This window comes from Cebidichthys violaceus, unplaced genomic scaffold (genome assembly GCF_023349555.1).
Source record: "Cebidichthys violaceus isolate CVI_PGR_0920_01 unplaced genomic scaffold, fCebVio1.0.p SCAF_151, whole genome shotgun sequence".
Taxonomy (NCBI): domain Eukaryota; kingdom Metazoa; phylum Chordata; class Actinopteri; order Perciformes; family Stichaeidae; genus Cebidichthys; species Cebidichthys violaceus.
The window spans coordinates 13371-34032 of record NW_027176320.1 but is presented as its reverse complement, the minus strand read 5'-3'; the positions used below and the strand labels follow the sequence as shown (position 1 = coordinate 34032).

At 40.8% G+C, this 20662-nt stretch overlaps 2 protein-coding genes across 2 annotated transcripts; both read left to right on the top strand.

Annotated features, from left to right (window-relative positions):
- Nucleotides 1-2411: 2411 nt before the first annotated feature.
- rab5if (RAB5 interacting factor) lies at nucleotides 2412-6119 on the top strand. Its single transcript, XM_068710377.1, has 4 exons — nucleotides 2412-2678; nucleotides 4326-4429; nucleotides 4526-4655; nucleotides 4753-6119. Exons 1-4 carry the CDS (start codon nucleotides 2571-2573, stop codon nucleotides 4792-4794), a joined length of 384 nt encoding a protein of 127 aa, XP_068566478.1. The 5' UTR covers nucleotides 2412-2570; the 3' UTR covers nucleotides 4795-6119.
- Nucleotides 6120-7541: 1422 nt separating this feature from the next.
- dhx35 (DEAH-box helicase 35) lies at nucleotides 7542-17569 on the top strand. The gene is made up of 21 exons (XM_068710376.1): nucleotides 7542-7587; nucleotides 7958-8085; nucleotides 8477-8569; nucleotides 9380-9457; nucleotides 9544-9648; nucleotides 9723-9784; nucleotides 10041-10110; nucleotides 10271-10330; nucleotides 10749-10861; nucleotides 10955-11051; nucleotides 11427-11585; nucleotides 12316-12526; nucleotides 13419-13543; nucleotides 13781-13835; nucleotides 14109-14299; nucleotides 14410-14487; nucleotides 14599-14728; nucleotides 15128-15209; nucleotides 15323-15394; nucleotides 15578-15689; nucleotides 16013-17569. The coding sequence occupies exons 1-21, from the start codon at nucleotides 7548-7550 to the stop codon at nucleotides 16049-16051; spliced, it is 2100 nt and encodes a 699-aa protein (XP_068566477.1). The 5' UTR covers nucleotides 7542-7547; the 3' UTR covers nucleotides 16052-17569.
- Nucleotides 17570-20662: the final 3093 nt, after the last annotated feature.

Genomic DNA, 20662 nt, shown 5'->3' with positions numbered 1-20662 from the left:
TCACACCTGTCTCTCTCCCAGGTGACCGCTCTCTTAAAGAGATAGTACATCACTAAACACTGCGTCCCACGATCACAACAAAGTACCTTCTGTCGCATGCACTTGTTTTAGTAATAAATACATATACCTGCATACATAAAGTAGAAAATACTAAAAATATATGTTAATAACTAAAAAATAATAATAATAATACAAATAAATAACTCAATCAATAAATATTATATATATATATATATAAAACACTTCTAAAATATACATAACAATATTAATAAATAAATAACTAAATCAATAAATACATTATATATATAAAACATACTTCTAAAAATATGTATAACAATATTAATAAATAAATAACTCAATAAATAAATTATATATATATATATATATATATATATATATATATATACACTTTTTGCCCGTACATAAATAATAAATGTTTATTATATTGTTACTTGATCTAATAGTGCAAGTACTGTTATTTTGTGAAATCTGCTGAAGTAAATGTTCAATAAAGAAGCAAACAAACCAGGGCTGTGATCCTCAAATCATTCATTTCTAAACCACACAAAGATATAACTAATACAGATGGATCAGTGCACAAAGTACTTCCTCTCTTTGATAAACTATTCATTGGTATGTTCAGACTTTCATAACAGGTCTGACTTGTTACTGTAACTTGGTATTCAATATTAAACCCTAATAACGCCATAAAAATATACAAATCTGTACGCCTTAAAAGTAAAATGACAAGGTTTGTTTTTGTTAGACATAGTAACAACAATTTAAAGCTGAAATTATGTCTCTGCTGGAGGATCTGGGTCTGTCCACGGTGGACCAGGTCTCTGCTGGAGGATCTGGGTCTGTCCACGGTGGACCAGGTCTCTGCTGGAGGATCTGGGTCTGTCCACGGTTGACCAGGTCTCTGCTGGAGGATCTGGGTCTGTCCACGGTTGACCAGGTCTCTGCTGGAGGATCTGGGTCTGTCCATGGTGGACCAGGTCTCTGCTGGAGTCTGAGCTGAAGGAGTTTCTGGTGAACCTGCATGATGTCATCTGGTTTCACCAGAATCCGACCCGGTGGCTCCGATGACATCATTAAGAATAACTCTATAGAAACAGACCATCTTCTCTCTGATGGTCTCTGCGCTGATGGAGGTCTGATAGAGGATCAGGACTACACTGAGACTGGTTCAGGACCAGTTAAAGGTTCCTCACAGTAACTTTAAGACTGGTCTCTGTTGGAACCACATAGAGAGACATTATTGGTCAGTTATTGGCCGGTAGGTCAGCAGGTTATTAAGTTGAATATCACGCTGAGGTCTTGTGGTTATCTGACATCAGAGAGGAGGAAGAAGAGCTTCTCTCTCTGGACTGAAGCACCTTCATGAGGGTTCCCTCTGCTGGACAGAAGAGAGAACCGCAGACAGAGAAGGGTCAGTAATAAAAACGGTCATTGTCTTTGTTTGTTTTGTACATAAATTAGTTTATTCCAAAAAAAACCAAACATGTATAAGTCTGCTAATTATAACAGCTACTATTAAGGAGAACGTAATGTGAAATAACTATTTCTTCTTCAAAATCAAAATGAATCTATTTCCTTACCTTTGTCTTCCTCTGTTTATTTTAAATGTAATGATTCTTTCTCACACTGTTCATCACATGACTGAGCTCTTTAGTTGTGCTCTCCTGTGGCCTGTATGTGAATTGCGTTGAGTTGAAGCTAATGGACTTCAAACATGTTGCTTATTGTCATCTCTTTGAGATATGTTTATTATGTAGAGCTGCAACAATTAGTCGATTAATCAATTCATTTACTAAAAATTGACCAGTCATTGTTTTGAAGACATACATGTGAACGTTCTCCGGTCTCGGCTGTCTGGTTTTCTTTGATTCTAAACAAAGCATCTCTGTGTTCTATAACAGGGGAATGATCATTAGTTTGACCCTGATATAATGTGGAAATGCTTGTATGACTGTATTGAATTCTACTCATTATCTTTGCTATAATTATAATAATGTTCTTTTTTTAATGTGGCTTACAGTAACAAACTTTTTTTGAATAATATGATGTATGTTTTGTTTAGTTTCTTACAGTTATGTCATCTTTTATCATGTAAGATGCCTTTGAGTACCTTTTAAAGCATTATACAAATAAAATGTATTATTATTATTATATAATGTGAAAACTTTTGGCTTTCGATTTTTACTTTCATAAGGAAAAAATAAACTTTATAAAACTTTGGAATAACGGGTTGAATGTAAACGCAGTTACACCCCTCGGCCGCTTGGTGTCGCTGCAGAATTGAACCGCTTCCTTTGCACCATCGGGGCAGAAACGTCGCACTCTCTCATTGGCTGTTGGCATCCGGGGTCAAACAACATTGCGCATGCTCAGATGGCCCCTTTTTTTTTTTTTCCTCCTCCTGTTTCCGTCCGAGACTGAAATCTGTCAGATCAGCGGAGCGTGTAAATCCCTTTGAATACCTGAGAACATCTCCCCGAGTTTTCTTTCCCTAGTCCACGCTCGAGACTCGCATCTCCACCGCGTGCAGCCGGAGGAACCAGCGGAGAATGACGAGCAATCCGAAGCGGAAAGAAGAGAGCCAGCAGCTGAATGGAGGCGTGAAGCAGCCCACATGGAGCAAAGCCTTCAACAGCACCGCGGTCTGGGAGGAGAAGGTCAGTCGCTCACCCTTCTTGTTTTTATTTATTTTACAGGAAACCCGTTTCCGGTCGTTATAGTGTCACCAGTAGGGTTAGTAGTTTTATGAATTTATGATATGTATTATTCATTTCGTAGTTAGGATTAATGTGACTCGGCTCAGAAGCAACACCGTTAATCCTCTCTGCGGTTTTTAGGGTTTTATTAAATAAATATAACCTGTAAGTCGACGTGTTGGGATAACTAAACAATGTTAGTTATTTATGACTTCCTACTTACTTCAATTCAATAAATCTAATCCATTGAACTCCGTTTAAAAGGTGGTATTTCATACTAATATAGTTTGCTTTATTTGAATTATGTATTCATCTCCGTGTTGTTCTTAATCAATTAATTAGCCAACTGTTAAAGTAGCAATATCTAAGATTTTTTTTATTTAAATGAAAGTCTGTTTATTACTTAATATTTGGTGAAGGAGGTAAAACAAGTATCTTGTAAACAATGGTGTTTACAAGATAAGTAATAATAGTGTTTGATGTCAATTCAAACCACATTTCTTTTTTAGTTTCAAGGATATGATTTATATTTTGTCATATTTATTCTCTTTATTGTCGATTTAAGATCTGCAGTGTTTTGGTATATTTTGTTAAGAGGTAAACGATGAAACGCCGTGTAAAAATAAATGTTATTTCTGTTTAAAGGACTGCAATATTTATACATTTTAAGTATTACAAACTGGGTGTCTGTGGTGTATTTTAGTTTTTCTCTATTTTATACACTACAATATGGAATTATGCACATAATTAAAATAAATATCATGTTGGTGATAAACTCTGAGCACAATTCCTTTTTGTTTTCACTCAAATCTAAATTCTGAATCAAGCAGGACTGAGATATGAAGTCTGGAGCCTCACTGCAGCTGTTGTGTACCAGCTAGCTCCTCAGATAAGACTCCTACACACAGTTAGGAAACGTGTTCCTGGACCAAAACAACCCTAAATGTGATCATAAAACACTTCAGACGGAGGAAGCTTCAGTCATGTACAGCCTGTAGAGTTTCTGTTGATGCATCACCTTCATGTTCTCAGAATTATGGGCGTAGTTGCATTGCTTTTCGTGTGTATACAAAGGAGAAAAACTCACCACAGTGCGTAATAATGCAAATATATAAATATTGCGCCGGTAGATATTGATTAACAGACAAATATTCAAATGAAGATCTTCAACATGGCCACTTTTAAGTCTGGCAATGTCCAAAAAAAACTGGCGAAACATCCTCAAGTTGAGCGACTGGAACAATGAACACACACACACACACACACACACACACACACACACACACACACTGTCTACAAACAATTTTGTTGACTAATCACTAACGTGGCTTTACAGATCTTTATAACTGAGTTTCTCCACAAAGAACCACTGATCATTTCACCCGTGTGTCTACCAGAGATGTGCTCATAATGCGTCATGAAGCATTAAAAAGACTAAACGACGACAGAAATAAAACCAAACGATGAGTCGAGCAGCCGGATAAACCCCAGAGAACATGACTCTGGTGCTTTAGTTTGTGTGGCGTTCTTCTGAAGTCAGTTTTGGCGTTTGAAACCATGACTTCTTCTTCTTCTGTTGAATGAAGCCCGTGTATTGTTCTTTCACAGGACGAGTTCTTAGACGTGATCTACTGGCTTCGGCAGATCATCGCGGTGATCCTCGGTGTGATTTGGGGCGTCGCGCCGCTGAAAGGATTCCTGGGAATCGCCATGTGAGTCTCTCCCACACGGCCTCGACTCCCCCCCCCGGCGGTCTCTTCTTCTTCACACAGAGACGGTTTAACGTTTCCCTTTCCCCCTCGTTTCAGATTCTGCATCATCAACGCCGGCGTCCTGTACGTCTACTTCAGCAGCTTTCAGCAGATCGATGAGGAAGAGTACGGGGGAACGTGGGAACTCACCAAAGAAGGCTTCATGACATCGTTCGCTCTCTTTCTGGTGAGGATGTCGTCATCTACGGCACTATGTCAGAGGATTGTGATGTAAACATGATAGAAATGAAGTGGAGCACTGAATGTGATCTTCTCCTCACCAGGTGGTGTGGATAATCTTTTACACGGCGCTGCATTTCGACTGAGAGGAACCCGCACCCCCCCCCCACCCCCACACGGGGGCGCTAAACACGAACATTTTCAGTCGCGGTGAATCGTCGAAGGACGGAGGAACTCCACGGCTCGAGGCGCGTCCAAACGCTCCCAACATACAGTATGACTTTGCAAGTGTGCAGTGCATCATGGGAATCCTAGATCGATTTTAAACGAGATCCTGCAAGACCACCGCGACGACCGAGATCTAGTGTGGTGGCTCATTTTTTTTAAAAGGGCCCTCTTCATTACACTTATGTTTATTTACATTAATATGTCCTTCCTCACTTCATCATCATCATCATCATCCATCCCTTTGACTAAACACTAACGAGTAGTTCCGGCTGCAGCTCTGTTTGCGATGGAACAAAATGAGTATTAGTTGTTTGACTACGGGCCCTTTCTGCTGGTTTAGAGGACATGAATGCAGGTTTTAGACCGTGAAGATAACAACCTGTGTGTGTGTGTGTGTGTGTGTGTGTGTGTGTGTGTGTGTGTGTGTGTGTGTGTGTCTGTGTCCCAGCTGACGACCTCGTGTAGTTATTATGGTTCAATCAGTCCGTGAGTGGGAAGTGTTGCCTTTTTAATTAAGGGACTAAACGCACCATTTTGGATGAATAAAACGACCCGTAAAGGATTGTTCATCTGGCTTCACTGTTCAAGAAAAAATGTCTGAAATTTCACTCCAATCTTATGTCTTTTTAAGAAAATAATCTGATGAATTAGTAAAATAATGATTTCAAAGTGGCACGGCAGCACATTAAAGGTACCAGTGTGTGTCTGTGATTTTAAGCGTCCATGTTTATTGTTGTTTTTTTGCTCTCTGCATATAAACACCATTTTCGAATAAAAAGTAAATAAAACAATCTGTCATTTATTTCTCCTTAAAGGTCTGGACGGGACGGTCTAAATAATCTCACTCGTGCTAATTTGAACATGAAAACAAACGCTGGTGGATGCACATATCAGACGACACCCGACCCCACCGCGCTGTGTTTACTTCAGGCGGGAACTAATAACCATCTGTGTCCACGAAGCGGGGGGGGGGGGCGTGCGTGCATGAATGCCGATTTCAGATGCAAATGTTCAGACTCGGCGCTCCGAGCCGGTCTGTGCATCTAGGTGTCATTTTATCGATGGCATTAGTTAGCAGGGTAGAAATCATTTTAAAAAATGTGTTATTTTTATTCTCACATGTAGCTTCCAGATCAGTCTTACCTGTTGTGTGTTTGAAATGAATTGAAAACTTTTGTCTTGTAAATTCTGTCCAATGTCCACCTTGTATTACACACATTTATTTGTACTTCTGTTATATATATCTATAGATATATATAGATATCTATATATATATCTATAGATATATATATAGATATCTATATATCTATAGATATATATATAGATATCTATATATATCTATAGATATATATAGATATCTATATATCTATAGATCTATATAGATATATATAGATATCTATAGATATATATCTCTTGTTTGATGACACATTTCTCAGTATTTTATAGTGCAGAGCTTTTAAAGACGGTTCTTGTGATCGACTGTTCTGTTAGGTTGAGAGGATTGTATTTTCTGATCGAATCATTAAACATGGGCTTCATTTGGCCTCCATTTTCAAAGAGATTGTATCTTTTTCTTTAAAGATGAAATCTAGAAGATATTTTGGGTGTTAGTTTTTCGTTTACTGGAATGCATTGATTGTACTGAAATTAGCTTTAATTCTACCTCCATATTATAGAAACACAATTCTGTGATGAAATATAAATACTCACGGTACGTCAACATAAGATACAATATTAAAGTGGATGAAGTAGTGATATCTAAAATATAAAAAAAGTTAAAGTACTCATTGGTCAACATTATTATGAAGTATTACTGTGTAAACAGCATTTTAACTACAGTACTTCATTAACTGTGTGATTTGTGTTTAAACCTGATCTTCAAAGTAACTGTCAGATAAATGTAGTAGCGTGTAATGAAAGTAAAGTACAAGTACCTCTAAATTATACTACATTTTAAACCTTGGCTCACTGAGTCAATAATCTGCGTTTTGACTTAGTATCTCATTGTATAACTAGTATAACATTGATGTATCTATTTCTTATTTTTCTAATTGAAATCTATTTCTGCCTCTGTGATGAAAAAACAAAACAGGTCCTGTAACTCAAAATAATGAGTTAGCGTTTCAAAATAAATAGTTATTATCTTTACTTGCTAAATATACTTATTATTTAGAAATACTAAGTCATTATGTCATTTTTGAGAGACTAAGTCATTATTATGACTTACAGTATATCTTTTTTAAACCATAGTGGCAGTAATGGGCTTCCATTGTAAATGTGCTCTACTTTTATTCTCCTTCATATATATATATATATATATATATATATATATATATATATATATATATATATATATATATATATATATATATTTTTATTTATTTTTAACGTTTTGTTGCTGCAGATTTTTTTGTTATTTTTCATACATGAATCAGTTTAGTTGAGTTTCATGTTTTCAGTATATTTATTAATATATTATTATTATTATTATTACTACTTGGTATTATTACTGTATTTGGACTTTTAGCTGACTGCGCATTGGCATCATTCATAAAAATATTAATTTATATAGACGATGACGTCGTCTACACGGAAGAACAAAAAAAAGAAAAAAAGTGACGCCGTAAAGCCATATTAAAAAAAAAAGGGAAAAAAGTGACGTAAATCCAAGATGGCTTCTCCCCTCTCCACGATGAAATTTTGGAAGCCGGGTGAGTACGGTTAAAACAAAGAATGAATGAGGTATTTCATGTCATTTCTTTCTGCTTTATATTCAGTAACGTTCAGCTGCGCGTGGACTTCCGTTGGTCTCGGTTCGGTTTTAGTTGCGTTCACGGCAGCTGCGTGATCTCCGCATCCCGGGGAACGTTAACGTTCAGCGCTGCGGAACCAAAAAAAAGTATAACCTGCCAAAATAAAAAATAAAAAGTACGACGGCTGCGTGAATACATGCGATGTAAAAGGTTTTAATGAAGGGGGAGGGGGGAGGGGGGGTCATCGGCTTCATTTTGTGCTTCAGAAATCCTCTCAGCCTGCTCACGTTTAAATAAAACATCTCCACCATCTGCTCTTCTGCTCCAGGGTCGGAGGCTCCGGGGATCTCGGAGGAGCGGGATCTGAACACGGAGACCACCGGATCACCGGTCATCTTCAACCCGCACACAGCGCTCTCCATAGAGAAGCAACGGCAGAAACTCCCCGTTTTCAAGGTTCCACAATCGCCCCTGAACGTCACATGTAGTGTGTTGAAAGCTGTCCGTTTGGTTCTGAACGTTTTATTTGTGTGTTGTTTTGTGTTGTTTTTGTTGTTGCTCCCAGCAGACCACACAACACAACAAAGTATAAACGCACTGTGTAATACTACAATTCCTCTGTTTGTGTATATATACTATTTTAGTTATTGTGGATCTTTTACTTATTTAATATTCTTTCCTGTTTATTTACTTATTTATGATTGTTTTTTACTATGTCTCTTGTTTGCACTATGCTGCTGTAATGCTGTAGATGTCCCCACTGCGGTACTAATAAAGGATCATCTTATCCTATCTCTTAATATTCTATTGTATTATATTGTCTCGTTGTTATTTGTGTCCTCTTCAGCACAGAAACAACATCTTATACTTGGTGGAGAGCTTCCAGACTGTCATCATCGTTGGTGAGACGGGATGTGGGAAGACGACGCAGTTACCTCAGGTTGGTGTGATTTAATCCACGCAACGCTCTGCTGCTACAACGGTGAATACAATGCATTTTATTTCTGCTAGTATTAGTACCGCTGCTGCTACTCTCATTCTATGCATCATTTCTGTCATATAGACTATACTGTGATTTGATCACGTTGTTCATTCTACACACTCATTGTGGTTTCTTCTTTTTTCTTTCTTTTGTACCCTGTTCAATTTTGTATTTTAGTTATTTATTTATTTATTTATTTAAATTTCTAACAAAATAGATCAGTCTCTGACATACGACCTAAAAAAAAAAGAAAAGGCACATGATACAAATAATAGCAGTAATAATAGTACTAATAGTTTAACGAGTAGCGAATACATACCTAAACATATATACACCTACATATATATATATTATATATATTAATTCATCTATTTATTTGAATATATATATATATGTTCAAATAAATAGATGAATTAATATACATAAATAAATACAATTAAATAAATAAAAATAATAAAGGAAAATGACTTTTTCAAAAGGATGGCCTTTGTATCAGAGCAGGATTAGCTACAGTTGAGCGTAGTGGAATACAAATGAAACGGGTGAAGTCCCCTCAGAGCGACATCATGTAAGCGTTGCTGCAGTGGACTGATGCTCCTCACGGGGATTCACCTCCACGCAGGTTTTACATGACCTTGCATTGATGCTTAGTAGCCTCTTTTTTTTTTAGCAGAGTTTGCTTTATACAAAGTGTGCTGTTTCTGCAACATCAGTGCCTCTATCTGACGCTCCTTTTTTTTTTTTTTTTTTAAATCTGCCTCCTTTCAGTACCTGCTGGAGGCTGGCTGGGCGACAGAGGGGAAGGTTATTGGAGTGACACAGCCTCGACGTGTGGCCGCTATCTCCGTAAGACCTCTGCCGATGTCCTGCAGGAAATTCAAATTGTACGCTGAAGAACAGCTGGCCAAATTCTTCCTTTCTCCTGCTGTTAGGTAGCTAACCGTGTGGCGGAGGAGCGGGGGGCCCTGGTGGGACACGAGGTGGGCTACACCATCCGGTTTGACGACTGCTCCGATCCGCACGCCACGAGGATCAAGGTATCCTTCGTCTTCGTCTTCGTCTCAGTGTTTGGTTCCTCTTGCAGTACTTGATTGTGCCTCGTGTGCTTCAGTTCCTCACAGATGGCATGCTGGTGAGGGAGATGATGGCCGATCCTCTTTTGAAGAAATACAGGTACGTGATTGTAATGTCGGGTATTTTATATGTGTGTGTATATATATATATATATATATATATATATATATATATATATATATATATATATATATATATGTTGATGATGTTTTGAGTTGTCATGGCAGAAAAAGCACAGGTGTGATTGATGATGGTAACGATGGTTCTGTTCTATTCAAGTGTCCCAGTCATAGAAATAGAATAGGAGTAGAATGTTCATGACTCTAATGTTTCTTCACTGTGCTGTTCTCCTCAGTGTGTTGATGCTGGATGAAGCACATGAGAGAACCCTGTATACAGACATAGCCATCGGTCTACTAAAGAAGGTATTTCAAGAATGAAACGTTACTATTTCACTCCAATTTATACTTTAAAAATAATCCTAGCGTGTTGGGACTTCTCTTCAGTTTTAAACCCTGACTCTTGACTTCTCCGGTCCCACTGTTTTGCCTTCTTCTTCTTCTTCTTCTTCTTCTTCTTCTATAGATTCAGAAAAAGCGGCGAGACCTGAGGCTGATTGTGGCCTCCGCCACTCTGGATGCCAAGGTGACAGCGTCATTAAGATGAACAGATACGCTTGATTAGCCGGAGCGGAGAAAACAAAAGACAGACAGACAGACAGACAGACAGACAGAGGAGTTGATGCCGGGTCAGATCACGTTGTACTGACATCTGCAATACTCTGATGAAAGGAACGACACAATCAGGCCACGACTGCACTCGGCATTAAACAAGTCAGCTGAACTGCCATATCTGACATCTCCTGTACTTTGTTTCAAAATCTACACATGCACGTTCTTTAGTTACACTGCAGCACTAAGTTGCAAACTTAAAAAATAAATAAGATGTCAGATTGAAAGCAGCAAAAGTACTTCATTGCTGCAAAACATTGGGAAAATACCATAATCTAGGAATGCGTGGTGAGTGTTCCCTTTACTAACTGCATTATCACCTTCATGTGAAGAAATTCCACGACTTCTTCAACCTGAACGAGTCCGGGGATCCCAACAAGGACACGTGTGGGATTCTGACGGTGGAGGGACGCACCTTTCCGGTGGACGTCTTCTACACGGTCAGGTAAGTCGGCGCACATAATCCCGTCGACGGTGCGTCATTTCCCGAATACGTTTTAGTGTGACCGTGACGTGAGGTTTTGTTTTCCGCTCTCAGTCCCGTCCCAGACTACGTGAAGGCCACCGTGGAGACGGTGCTGAAGATCCACGAGACGGAGGATGACGGAGATGTGTTGGCTTTTCTCACCGGGCAGGTTAGTGGGCAGCTATCTCAAATATTACTCAAATCAAGACTTAAACAAGCCCCCAAAACCACTCTTTATTTTTTTCAGCTGAAAACATATATTTGATAGTGTTGTTGGTGGGTTCAGGTTCTAATCTAGACATTTTAGCGCAAAGTATTTGCATTCTACACATTATAAACGTGCATAGCGTCTGCCCTCTACTGGTTGAAACATGGCTATTGCAATATAATTTTAGCTATTGGCTGATCTGGAGGCAGATGACATATTTGAAATCAACCTCCACATACAACCAACGTCTCCCAAATCTGCAGTCTGTGGAGAGAGGAGTTCTCGTGAAGAGTGGCCGTTGCCCTTTTAAATTTACCTGTGAATTTCCCCCCCCAGGAAGAGGTGGAGAAGGTGGTGTCCCTTCTGCAGGAGCAGGCCAGGTCTCTGTCTCGTTACGGCATGAAGAAACACCTGAGAATTCTGCCCATGTACTCCGGTCTACCGTTCGCCGAGCAGATGAAGGTGTTTGAGAGGACGCCCTCAGCTGTTCGCAAGGCAAGTTTGTTTTCATTCTTCTGCAGAGAGAAGAAATCAGATTTTAATTTGCATTTCCATTCTTTTGGCGTTTTCCACTATTTGGCATCCAATCAATGCCAAAAAGCATCGGGCTAATCGGACGGATTTGCTATTTCATTTAATTTCTTTCATTCCATTTAAATTGAGACGTTGGCGGCGGTTCAAAAGTCTGTAACCGGCTGAAAATAACTAAAAGATACATTTAAATGAAATAACATTGATTCTAGTGGATGCATTTCAACTCCTAGAACAACATAATTAGTTGACATGGATAATAGTAATAATAATAGTCTTTATTATAAAGGATAAGGATGTTTATTGTCATTGTAAATACATACAACGAAATTAAGTTGGCAACTCATCAGTCAGTACAGCAGCAACAAGGTAAAAAAAACATGAAGACAAGACATTAAATACATATGTGAAAGATAAAACACAGGCATCATTGGCTTTAAAGTGACAAAAGTGCTTTGTTAACGTGTGGTTTTATCGCCTATATTTGTATTTAAAGCACATTTCATACAGACCATGTAGCTCAAAGGGCTGTACGTTTCAAAAATACATAAAAACAATAAACCTTCTGTTTACAGAGCACTTGCAAAATTTCAACACATGAATGAAAACTGGAAAACATAAGAGACTATAAAATGGTAAAATAATGTAATTTAAAAAACGGGTTCCTTTATTCCCGTCTTTGTGTTTCCTCCAGGTTGTGGTGGCCACTAACATAGCCGAGACCTCCATCACTATAAACGGAGTTGTATTCGTCATCGACTGTGCGTTTGTGAAGCTGCGAGCGTACAACCCTCGCACTGCCATCGAGTCGCTGGTGGTCACGCCCATCTCCAAGGCTTCAGCCAGCCAGAGGGCCGGGAGGGCCGGACGAAACCGGCCCGGGAAATGCTTCAGACTTTACACAGGCGAGTGTGAAGTGTTGAAGATGTGTTGTAGAATATCGAAGGATTCGTGCATCGTTAGCATCTGTGGCAAAGTCTTGTAGTTCTGTCCTCGTCTGTTTATATGCCTCCGCGACGTGATACCTCAGAAACAACCTTAAAGGCATGTCTTTATTTAATTTAGCATAAACGTCTTCCTGGATTCAGAGATGAATCAGGCGGCAACCTCCATGCTTCATGTGTTAAAGCTGCATTCTCTCTAGTGTCCACCAGGGGGCGACTCCTCTGGTTGTATAGAAGTCTAGTCTAAAATGACTCTACTTCTCTCTTGATTTATTCCCTCAGTAAACATTGTAAACATGAGTTTATGGTCTCAATCTCTAGTTTACAGTCTTCTTCAATACAGCATGATGTTCATTTAGTACATTATGCTCCATTTAGAGTCAAACAGATCATAAAGCAGGGGATGATTTAGGGCGGGGCTACACAGTGATTGACAGGTCTCTACCACGGCGTTGTCCGTGTTTTCGTCTGAAGACTTTAACCTTTTCAGTGTGTCGCCAAAAAATGTCTTCTTCAGTGTACGGTTGTACTTAGCTCCGCCCTCTCGTGTCACGTCTGGTTGCAAAAAAACAAGATGGCGACGGCCCAAATGCCGTACTCGAGGCTTCAAAACCGTAATCCACAAACCAACGGGTCACGGTGACTACGTCCACTGATAGTCAGTCTGAAGGATGGACTGATTCGCTAGTCGTGACGGCTTCACTCGGATGTCTTAAGAGGACGTGAAGCGATGACATTCTGGACAGACACGGATATAAACTGGTTGGCGGAGGCATACGAACAGGAGGACCCTAATCTCAAATAGTCTTTTCCCCTCCCCGTGTTTCTTATTGCATCGTGTTCCTCTCAACAGAGGAGGACTTTGAGAAACTGCCTGCCTCCACTGTGCCAGAGATGCAGCGCACCAACCTGGCCCCCGTCATCCTGCAGCTCAAAGCGCTGGGCATCGACAACGTGCTGCGGTTCAGCTTCCTCTCTGTGAGTAGTGATGCGTCCTCCCGCTGTGAGAGGAATTCTACTTTACATTTTAATTAGCGAGAATGGGCCCAGTTCTCTGGGGAGGGGGGGGGATGCATAGAAACCATCACATTAATGTGCGTCTGTGCTTTAGAAGGTGTAACAACAAGACACCACATTCTCCTTTAATTCTGTGTTTCAGAGGTATTCTTGGACTTAAAGAGCATTGTTGTCTTTTCTTTTGTTACGTCTTTGCAGCCTCCTCCAGCTCAGACCATGGTTCAGGCTCTAGAGCTGCTCTACGCACTGGGAGGTAAGTCAGCAGGGCGCTGCATTAAATGTCTCTGTTTTCCGTAGCTGTACGCACTGTGCAACTTCCTCCCCAAGACCAGAGAGTTGCCTTCAAAATAAAACCTTCTTATCTCAAAAAAGGAAAATGGGAAACGAGACAAGTTAAGCTCAAGGCGGGTAAAAGAAAAGGCAACGGAAGTGATTTGTCCACAATTCGGTGTCAACAAGCGTCTGCAAGTCAAGGTGTCCCCGCAGGTGATGCAGAATCTTGAACCGGTTGCGTTTCTCTCTGCAGGTCTGGACCACTACGGACGTTTGACCGATCCCATGGGCGTGCGGATGGCAGAGTTTCCTCTCAGCCCGATGTTTGCCAAGATGCTCCTCGAGTCGGGAAACTTCGGCTGCTCCAAAGAGATCGTTACCATCGCAGCGATGATGCAGATACAGAACATATTCGCTGTGCCGCCCAATCAGAAGAAAGCTGCCGTAAGTGGGGGGGAAAAAAAAAAAAAAGTAGCATGTGGTAGTTTTTGGGCAGAAATGCTTTGTCAGCAGAACAATCATTTTTTGTTGTTGTTGCTATCTCACCCCTGCAGGCCCGAGAGCACAGGAAGTTTGCAGTCGCAGAGGGAGACCACCTCACCATGCTGAATGTGTACGAGGCTTTCATTAAGGTACAGCGAGTGTGACCGTGTGGACGGCGTGCGGCTCAGTCGGTGCAAACTCAGCAAAAGTTTAGTGAAGAAGTTGATTCAAGACTTGAGACCGTTTCCTCTTTCCTGCAGCACCAGAAGAGCTCCCAGTGGTGCCAGGAACACTTCCTGAATTATAAAGGTCTGCTGCGGGCCGTGACGGTGCGAGAGCAGCTCCGGCGTCTCATGAACAAGTTCAAGGTGCCGCGGACTTCGAGCGAAGGTTCGAAACGAGTCGCGTCTTATTCTGTGTGGCGGCGGACTGAGTGACGTGTTCAGACCGGGTAGCGAAAAGCAGCTGGTACCTCAGGACCGACCGGAGGGAGTTTCTTTCTAAATTTGGCACAAACTGATCATGGGTTGTATATAAGTGGACGTAGTCACCGCGACGTCGCCCGTTGCTTTGAATTTGGCCTTTTGGCCGTCGCCATCTTGTTTTTTTGCAACCAGAAGTGACACGAGAGGGCGGAGCTAAGAACAACTGAACCTAACAGGATAAAATGACATTTCAGACAGACTTGGATGTAAAGTGTGTGCTACTTTGAACGCATCCCTAACGATCCGTCGCCGCTGAATTAAAGCTGTATCTTCACACATTCCTCGCTTCCTTTCTTTTGCACAGGAGACCCCGACGTGATCTTGAAGTGCATCGTTTACGGGTTTTTCGCCAACGCGGCCCGCATCCACCACTCTGGCTCCTACCGGTGAGGCGGCTCCCTGCTGTTGGATGTTTTAACAAAAGGAATTAGTTCATCTTTCGTCATTTTTTTAAAATCACGTGACTCTACTCTCTGGTTTGTCCCTTCGTCCCCGACAGGACTTTACGAGACGACCGTGAGCTTCACATCCACCCCAACTCTGTGCTGTTTGGAGAGAAACCTCCGAAATGGTGAGTTCATTTTCTTCTGCAGTAATGTGACTTTGCTCCCTTGTTCTTGTACATTCATACACAAAAGCGCCACTTTGAATCTTCTGCTTACCAGAGATGAGCTCATACGTGTCTTGGTATTAAAAGCATCAAATAAAACGACAGATTAGTAACGTAAAGTGTGTTACGATGTCTCCTTTCCAGGGTTGTTTTCAATGAAGTGGTGCAGACGGCTAAATACTACATGCGCGATGTGACGGCCGTGGAGTCGACCTGGTTGGTGGAGTTGGCGCCTCACTTTTACAAGCAGGCCAAGGTGAGTCCCAGAGAGAAGCTCCTCACAAGGTTCCGAGAGGGTCCGTCCACTGCTGTGGCTCTGGCCAGTGTTGTAGACCAAGAATGTCATGTACACACCTCTGCGGTAAAGCTTGCGCAGAGCTTCTGCAGGAACCAGAAGGAGCTGCAGAGAAGCTCGGCACAAAGAGGTAGAACACGTGGAACCTGAGGAGGAACCGCTGAACGAGGAATACGTTGCTCGACTGCAACACTGACTGGAGGGCCCCCCCCCCCTCTCTGGATACATTTGTCTGTCTTGTGATCTAACATGACCTGTTTCCTGTCCCTCTTCATCTCTTTCAGCATGGCTCACTGGCCAGCAAGAGGTCCCGGGTCCTCTGAGTCTCCCACCGGCCTCTTCATCACGTTCAGACCCATTGAACCAAAAAAAAAAAAAAAAAAAAAAAAAAAGAGAGACTCCCTCTCTCCGAAACGCCACTGTGCTCCTCTCCACCTCATGGTGTATATAAAGATGTAAAATATATTTATTGACCACCTGCACAAACCTCCCCCCCCCCCTCCACACTTTCAGAATGGGATCAAGTGAATATATTTTTGACGTCGACACACACACACACACACACACACACACACACACACACACACACACACACACACACACACACACACACACACACACACACACACACACATGGTTTCTATGTGAGGAGAGAGTAAGCGGGGTCCACTCGAGTGTGTCCCGCGGTGGACCTCCTGTGTGTACGCAGTCGGAGCAGGCTCAGGTCCACACCTGGTTCTTGGCTTCATTATGTTTTGAATTGCCGTGTTTTCCTGCTGCATGACAAACGATGGAAGACAATGGTTCCGAGAGGACTCTGGGGTTGCCCCGTAGCCTGGGTGCCTTTCTGTTTGTAACCGGTTCACAGTTTATTTTCCGCACTGTAACACAGAACGATATATATATATATATATATATATATATATTAATATTTTTATATATATAAATATATATATTTATATTTATATATATATTTATGTTTAGGGACATACTGATACTGTGAAGAGAGCTGCTTTATTTTCCGCTCCTGGTTTTCCATACGTAGTGGCCTTGTCACCACTCTGTGCCAACCTTTTTATTTTCACCTTTTTTTTGGGGGGAAATTTTATTTTTAAAGACGGAATGTGAAAACACACCTAAGCATTGTTTAAATGAAAAGCTGTGAAATCAAAAAAAAAAAAAAGATATTATTAAAAATAAATAAAAATGAAGTGCCATTTGTTCCTGTGGTGACATAACGTGCATTCAGACGCGCATTGCAGAGCCTCAAAGGTAAACGGTAGCATTCACCCGATCATCATCATCATCATCATCATCATCACCGCCTTTTCTTTCTCCTCTCACGGTTTGTTGTGCTTTTTTTTTTTTTTTTTTTTGTCCCTTCTTTGTTACCGTCCACGTCATCCACTGTAAGAAATGGCCATTTATTTGTGATTTACATTCCATATTGACATCCATCTCCTGCTTTTTGTTTTGTACTTTACGGTTTACGGAGCAGTTTATTAAAAGGTTTGTCTTTTTGCTTTTCAAACTACATGTTTCACCTTTGCATGTTTTTATTGTTTTCATAGATCTTGTTTTGAGGTCACTACTGTAGGTAGATGAAGTGAAATCAAACCACAGAAGAACACGCCACACCGTAGATATGTAAACCAACTCCAATTAGATGAACATACAAACGAGGTACCTTTGCATGTGAAACGGTACTCTGATGTAGAATATATACGTACATATATATATATTAAGATCACCTCGTAGGACCTATTGCAAACTTGTTTATCCCAAAACTGTCACCTGACGTTTCTTCCTCACATCCTCAAATAAAGCCTTACTGTCATGCACCGGGTCTTCTTGTGTTTCTTCCACCTACAGGTTGTTGTTCTGTACAATTGCTGAGCACGACACTCCATTCACACAAGCGCGCACACACACACACACACACACACACACACACACACACACACACACACACACACACACACACACACACACACACACACACACAAGAAGCAGAAATCTACTGCAAAGTCATAACTTCATTGAAAACCAAACAATCATTCATAATAAAAAAACAAAATGTTGTACGATTGTCTTTGAACCAGTGTCACACTGAAACACTTCTACTCTCCTCGTGATAGTCTGGGTTTGATCAGTGAAGTACATGAATATATAATATATGGACCAAAACACAACACAAGATACTGCACACCGATGAAAGTACTCATTTCTCTCCACATTGTACATGGAACAGAACACATTCTAAACAGAATATAGAACATAAACACAGCAAAATCACGTTTGGTTCATGAGTGTGAGTGTGTTCACAAGTGACTTTATGTCACATTGATTGTGTCTTATGGAGAGAAATAAAAGGCTGAAAGTGCCATGTTGCTCTCTCAGTGTCTGTTTAAATTATTGTGCTTTATGAGTCTTTATGAGATTTTTGTGCAGTAGGGACCAACTGGAGTCTCCTCTTCATGCAGTGCACGGTGTAGCCAGCAGGTGTCGCTGTTGTACCACAAACTGACGCTGATCAGTGAGAGAGAGAGAGAGAGAGAGAGAGAGAGAGAGCGTTTCTGTAGTTTCAGTTCCCCCTGTGATGTGATGAGTGTGTAACCTCACAATGGTTTCTCTGGGCCTTTAATCCATTTAGAGATGTGATGATCTGTGGCACAGCAAATATTCTAGTATATTGTTTTGCATATGTGTGACAATATGTCCACCAGAAGGTTATCCAAAGTAAGAGAAGAGACGCCGTTGTTTTGTATTTATGATGCGTTTGGTTGCAGCTCAGGAGCTCTAGACATGCTGTGTGACTTATTTTATTCATGCAATATGCAACACTGAAGTAATATAACCTTATTTTTCAGATTTGCATTGACAAAAGCATCAACACCTCAACCTGTGAACACATTTCCTGCTTTGCACTGTTTGAAATTCTGCAACACACTTCCAACAAGCCTCTGTTTCTGTACACTCAACACACACCTCGACGTGTCTCGCAAGGATCGGGAAAACACTCCAAAACATGCAAGAGATCGGCAACACGCTCGTAAAAACACCAACTGACCAGCAGGAATAGACCTCAGGTGAGCTCACCTGTTCTTAAAGAACGTGAAGGCGGTGAGAGGAAGAGGAGGAGGAAGAAGAAGGGGACCAGGGAGGACAGTGTTTGTGACGATGTGGTCAAACCTTAACAGATGGATCCCTTCTAATGCTGTTCTTTTATGTTTACCATCATTTTACTGTCATTATATTTACGTCACTGGGTTTACAGTAACATGTTGTATTCACTACCGTTCTGTAATTCTACTGTTCAGCTGTAAATCTATTTGTTTCTGAAGCGTTTCTATTATTTTGACTTCATTAGAAGGTGAATAGACCTTTTGATGCCACAGTTTCATGTTGAAATAGAAGTCAGATGTTTGTCTCCAGGTGTTATTTGACACGATGAGCCAAATCCCAAAACAAATGTGTCAGCACCCCCCCCCAAACCCTATAACTAACATGATTTATTATCTGCTTTATTAGCTGATCTCAGATCAGAATACAGCTTTAAAACACCAATTATGTCACTTATGTGCTCAAAAGTTTCATATTTCTAAACGAATGTATTTAATCAAATTACCACAGAATAAAAATATCAGTTGCAATGTTATTGCGTTGCAATTTTGCTAATTACACAATGTATAAATGCACCACTAAAGCACAATTAAAAACGCCTTTTATTAATCTTAAGTCTTAAAGAGGGGCCCTACATCTTCTATCACCTGTAATATTTAAAATGACGTTCTGCGCATGTTCTGTCTCACGTGTCCACAGACCACCAGAGGGCAGAGCCTCACCTGTCATCATGAAAAGTAAAAAACAAAGAATGCTAAAATGAAATACATATTAATATTTCTCTACTGATCTGTGCTATACATGTAATGTATGTATGATTCCAATCATTTTAAGCATTTTTATAATAATAATCTCTGAATTAGCGCATGTCCTGTTCAAACAGAGAGGAGACAGTGACCAGCTGTTCCTCACCTCAGCCTGTGAATCCTCACTAACTGGGTTGAGCGCGTGTCTTTTTCTTTCTCATTGTTTGTCACCACTGTAATATCTGTAGACTATTTTATTATATGTCCTTTCTTTACACAGAATAATGTATTTCACGTCTGTGTAGAACATGTTTAGTGTTGCTGATCTGACAGAAACCGCAGTGAAAAAGCACAGAGGGGCAAACAGTACCTCTGCCTCACTGAAGGGGGCGTGGGAGAGCCCACGGGTCAGGTTTATACTTGTTCTGTCGTTGCTCTTCTTCTACACTTTTCTTCTTATATTTTGCTTTGACCGCGAAAATGTAAGATTCAATATCTAAGCTTAAAAATGTCTAAAAAAACAGTGAAATATGACCAAATCAACATCAATTCAACGTCGGACAGGTAAAGTAACCGTTTATGTGTTCGTTGTTCTCTTTATACATCCGGGGTTGTTACGCACATTATCGAGGAATCTCACGATTTTCGCGGGCTCTGCTTCTGAAACGCTCGCGGTGGAATCAAATATGTACCTTACCTATGTGTGTGTAAAGAATGCTGATATGAAATATGAAAAACAACCAGTAGTCAATGTACAGGCTGCTAATTGAATGGTGATGTAAGCTTCTCTATCGGGTTCATATATTTGTAAATCTGACTCTTGTAGTGTCAGTGCCTCACCGCACGTCACTGTGCTGGAGCCGCAGAGCCGCGTGGAAGAAACAAACTCACGCGCGAGGACGTCGTGAAGCGAAAGACGTGCGTGCGACGTAAACCCCCCGCCCCCCAAAAAAAAACACCAGAAGAAGAAAAACACGCGAATGTGTCGTGACGTGCTGCCGGACGTGTGAAGTGTGTGCTAACCCAAAATGAACCCGAACAAAAACGTGCAGTGAGAAGTCTGAA

Excerpts from the sequence above, each read along its gene's own strand:
- dhx35 (XM_068710376.1), top strand. The coding sequence starts at position 7,548 with ATGGCTTCTCCCCTCTCCACGATGAAATTTTGGAAGCCGG. Across the intron at positions 8,086-8,476 it reads AGAAACTCCCCGTTTTCAAG|CACAGAAACAACATCTTATA; the intron begins GTTCCACAATCG and ends TGTCCTCTTCAG. Across the intron at positions 13,836-14,108 it reads GCTGCTCTACGCACTGGGAG|GTCTGGACCACTACGGACGT; the intron begins GTAAGTCAGCAG and ends TTCTCTCTGCAG.
- rab5if (XM_068710377.1), top strand. The coding sequence starts at position 2,571 with ATGACGAGCAATCCGAAGCGGAAAGAAGAGAGCCAGCAGCTGAATGGA. Across the intron at positions 4,430-4,525 it reads GGATTCCTGGGAATCGCCAT|ATTCTGCATCATCAACGCCG; the intron begins GTGAGTCTCTCC and ends CCCTCGTTTCAG. Across the intron at positions 4,656-4,752 it reads CATCGTTCGCTCTCTTTCTG|GTGGTGTGGATAATCTTTTA; the intron begins GTGAGGATGTCG and ends TCTCCTCACCAG.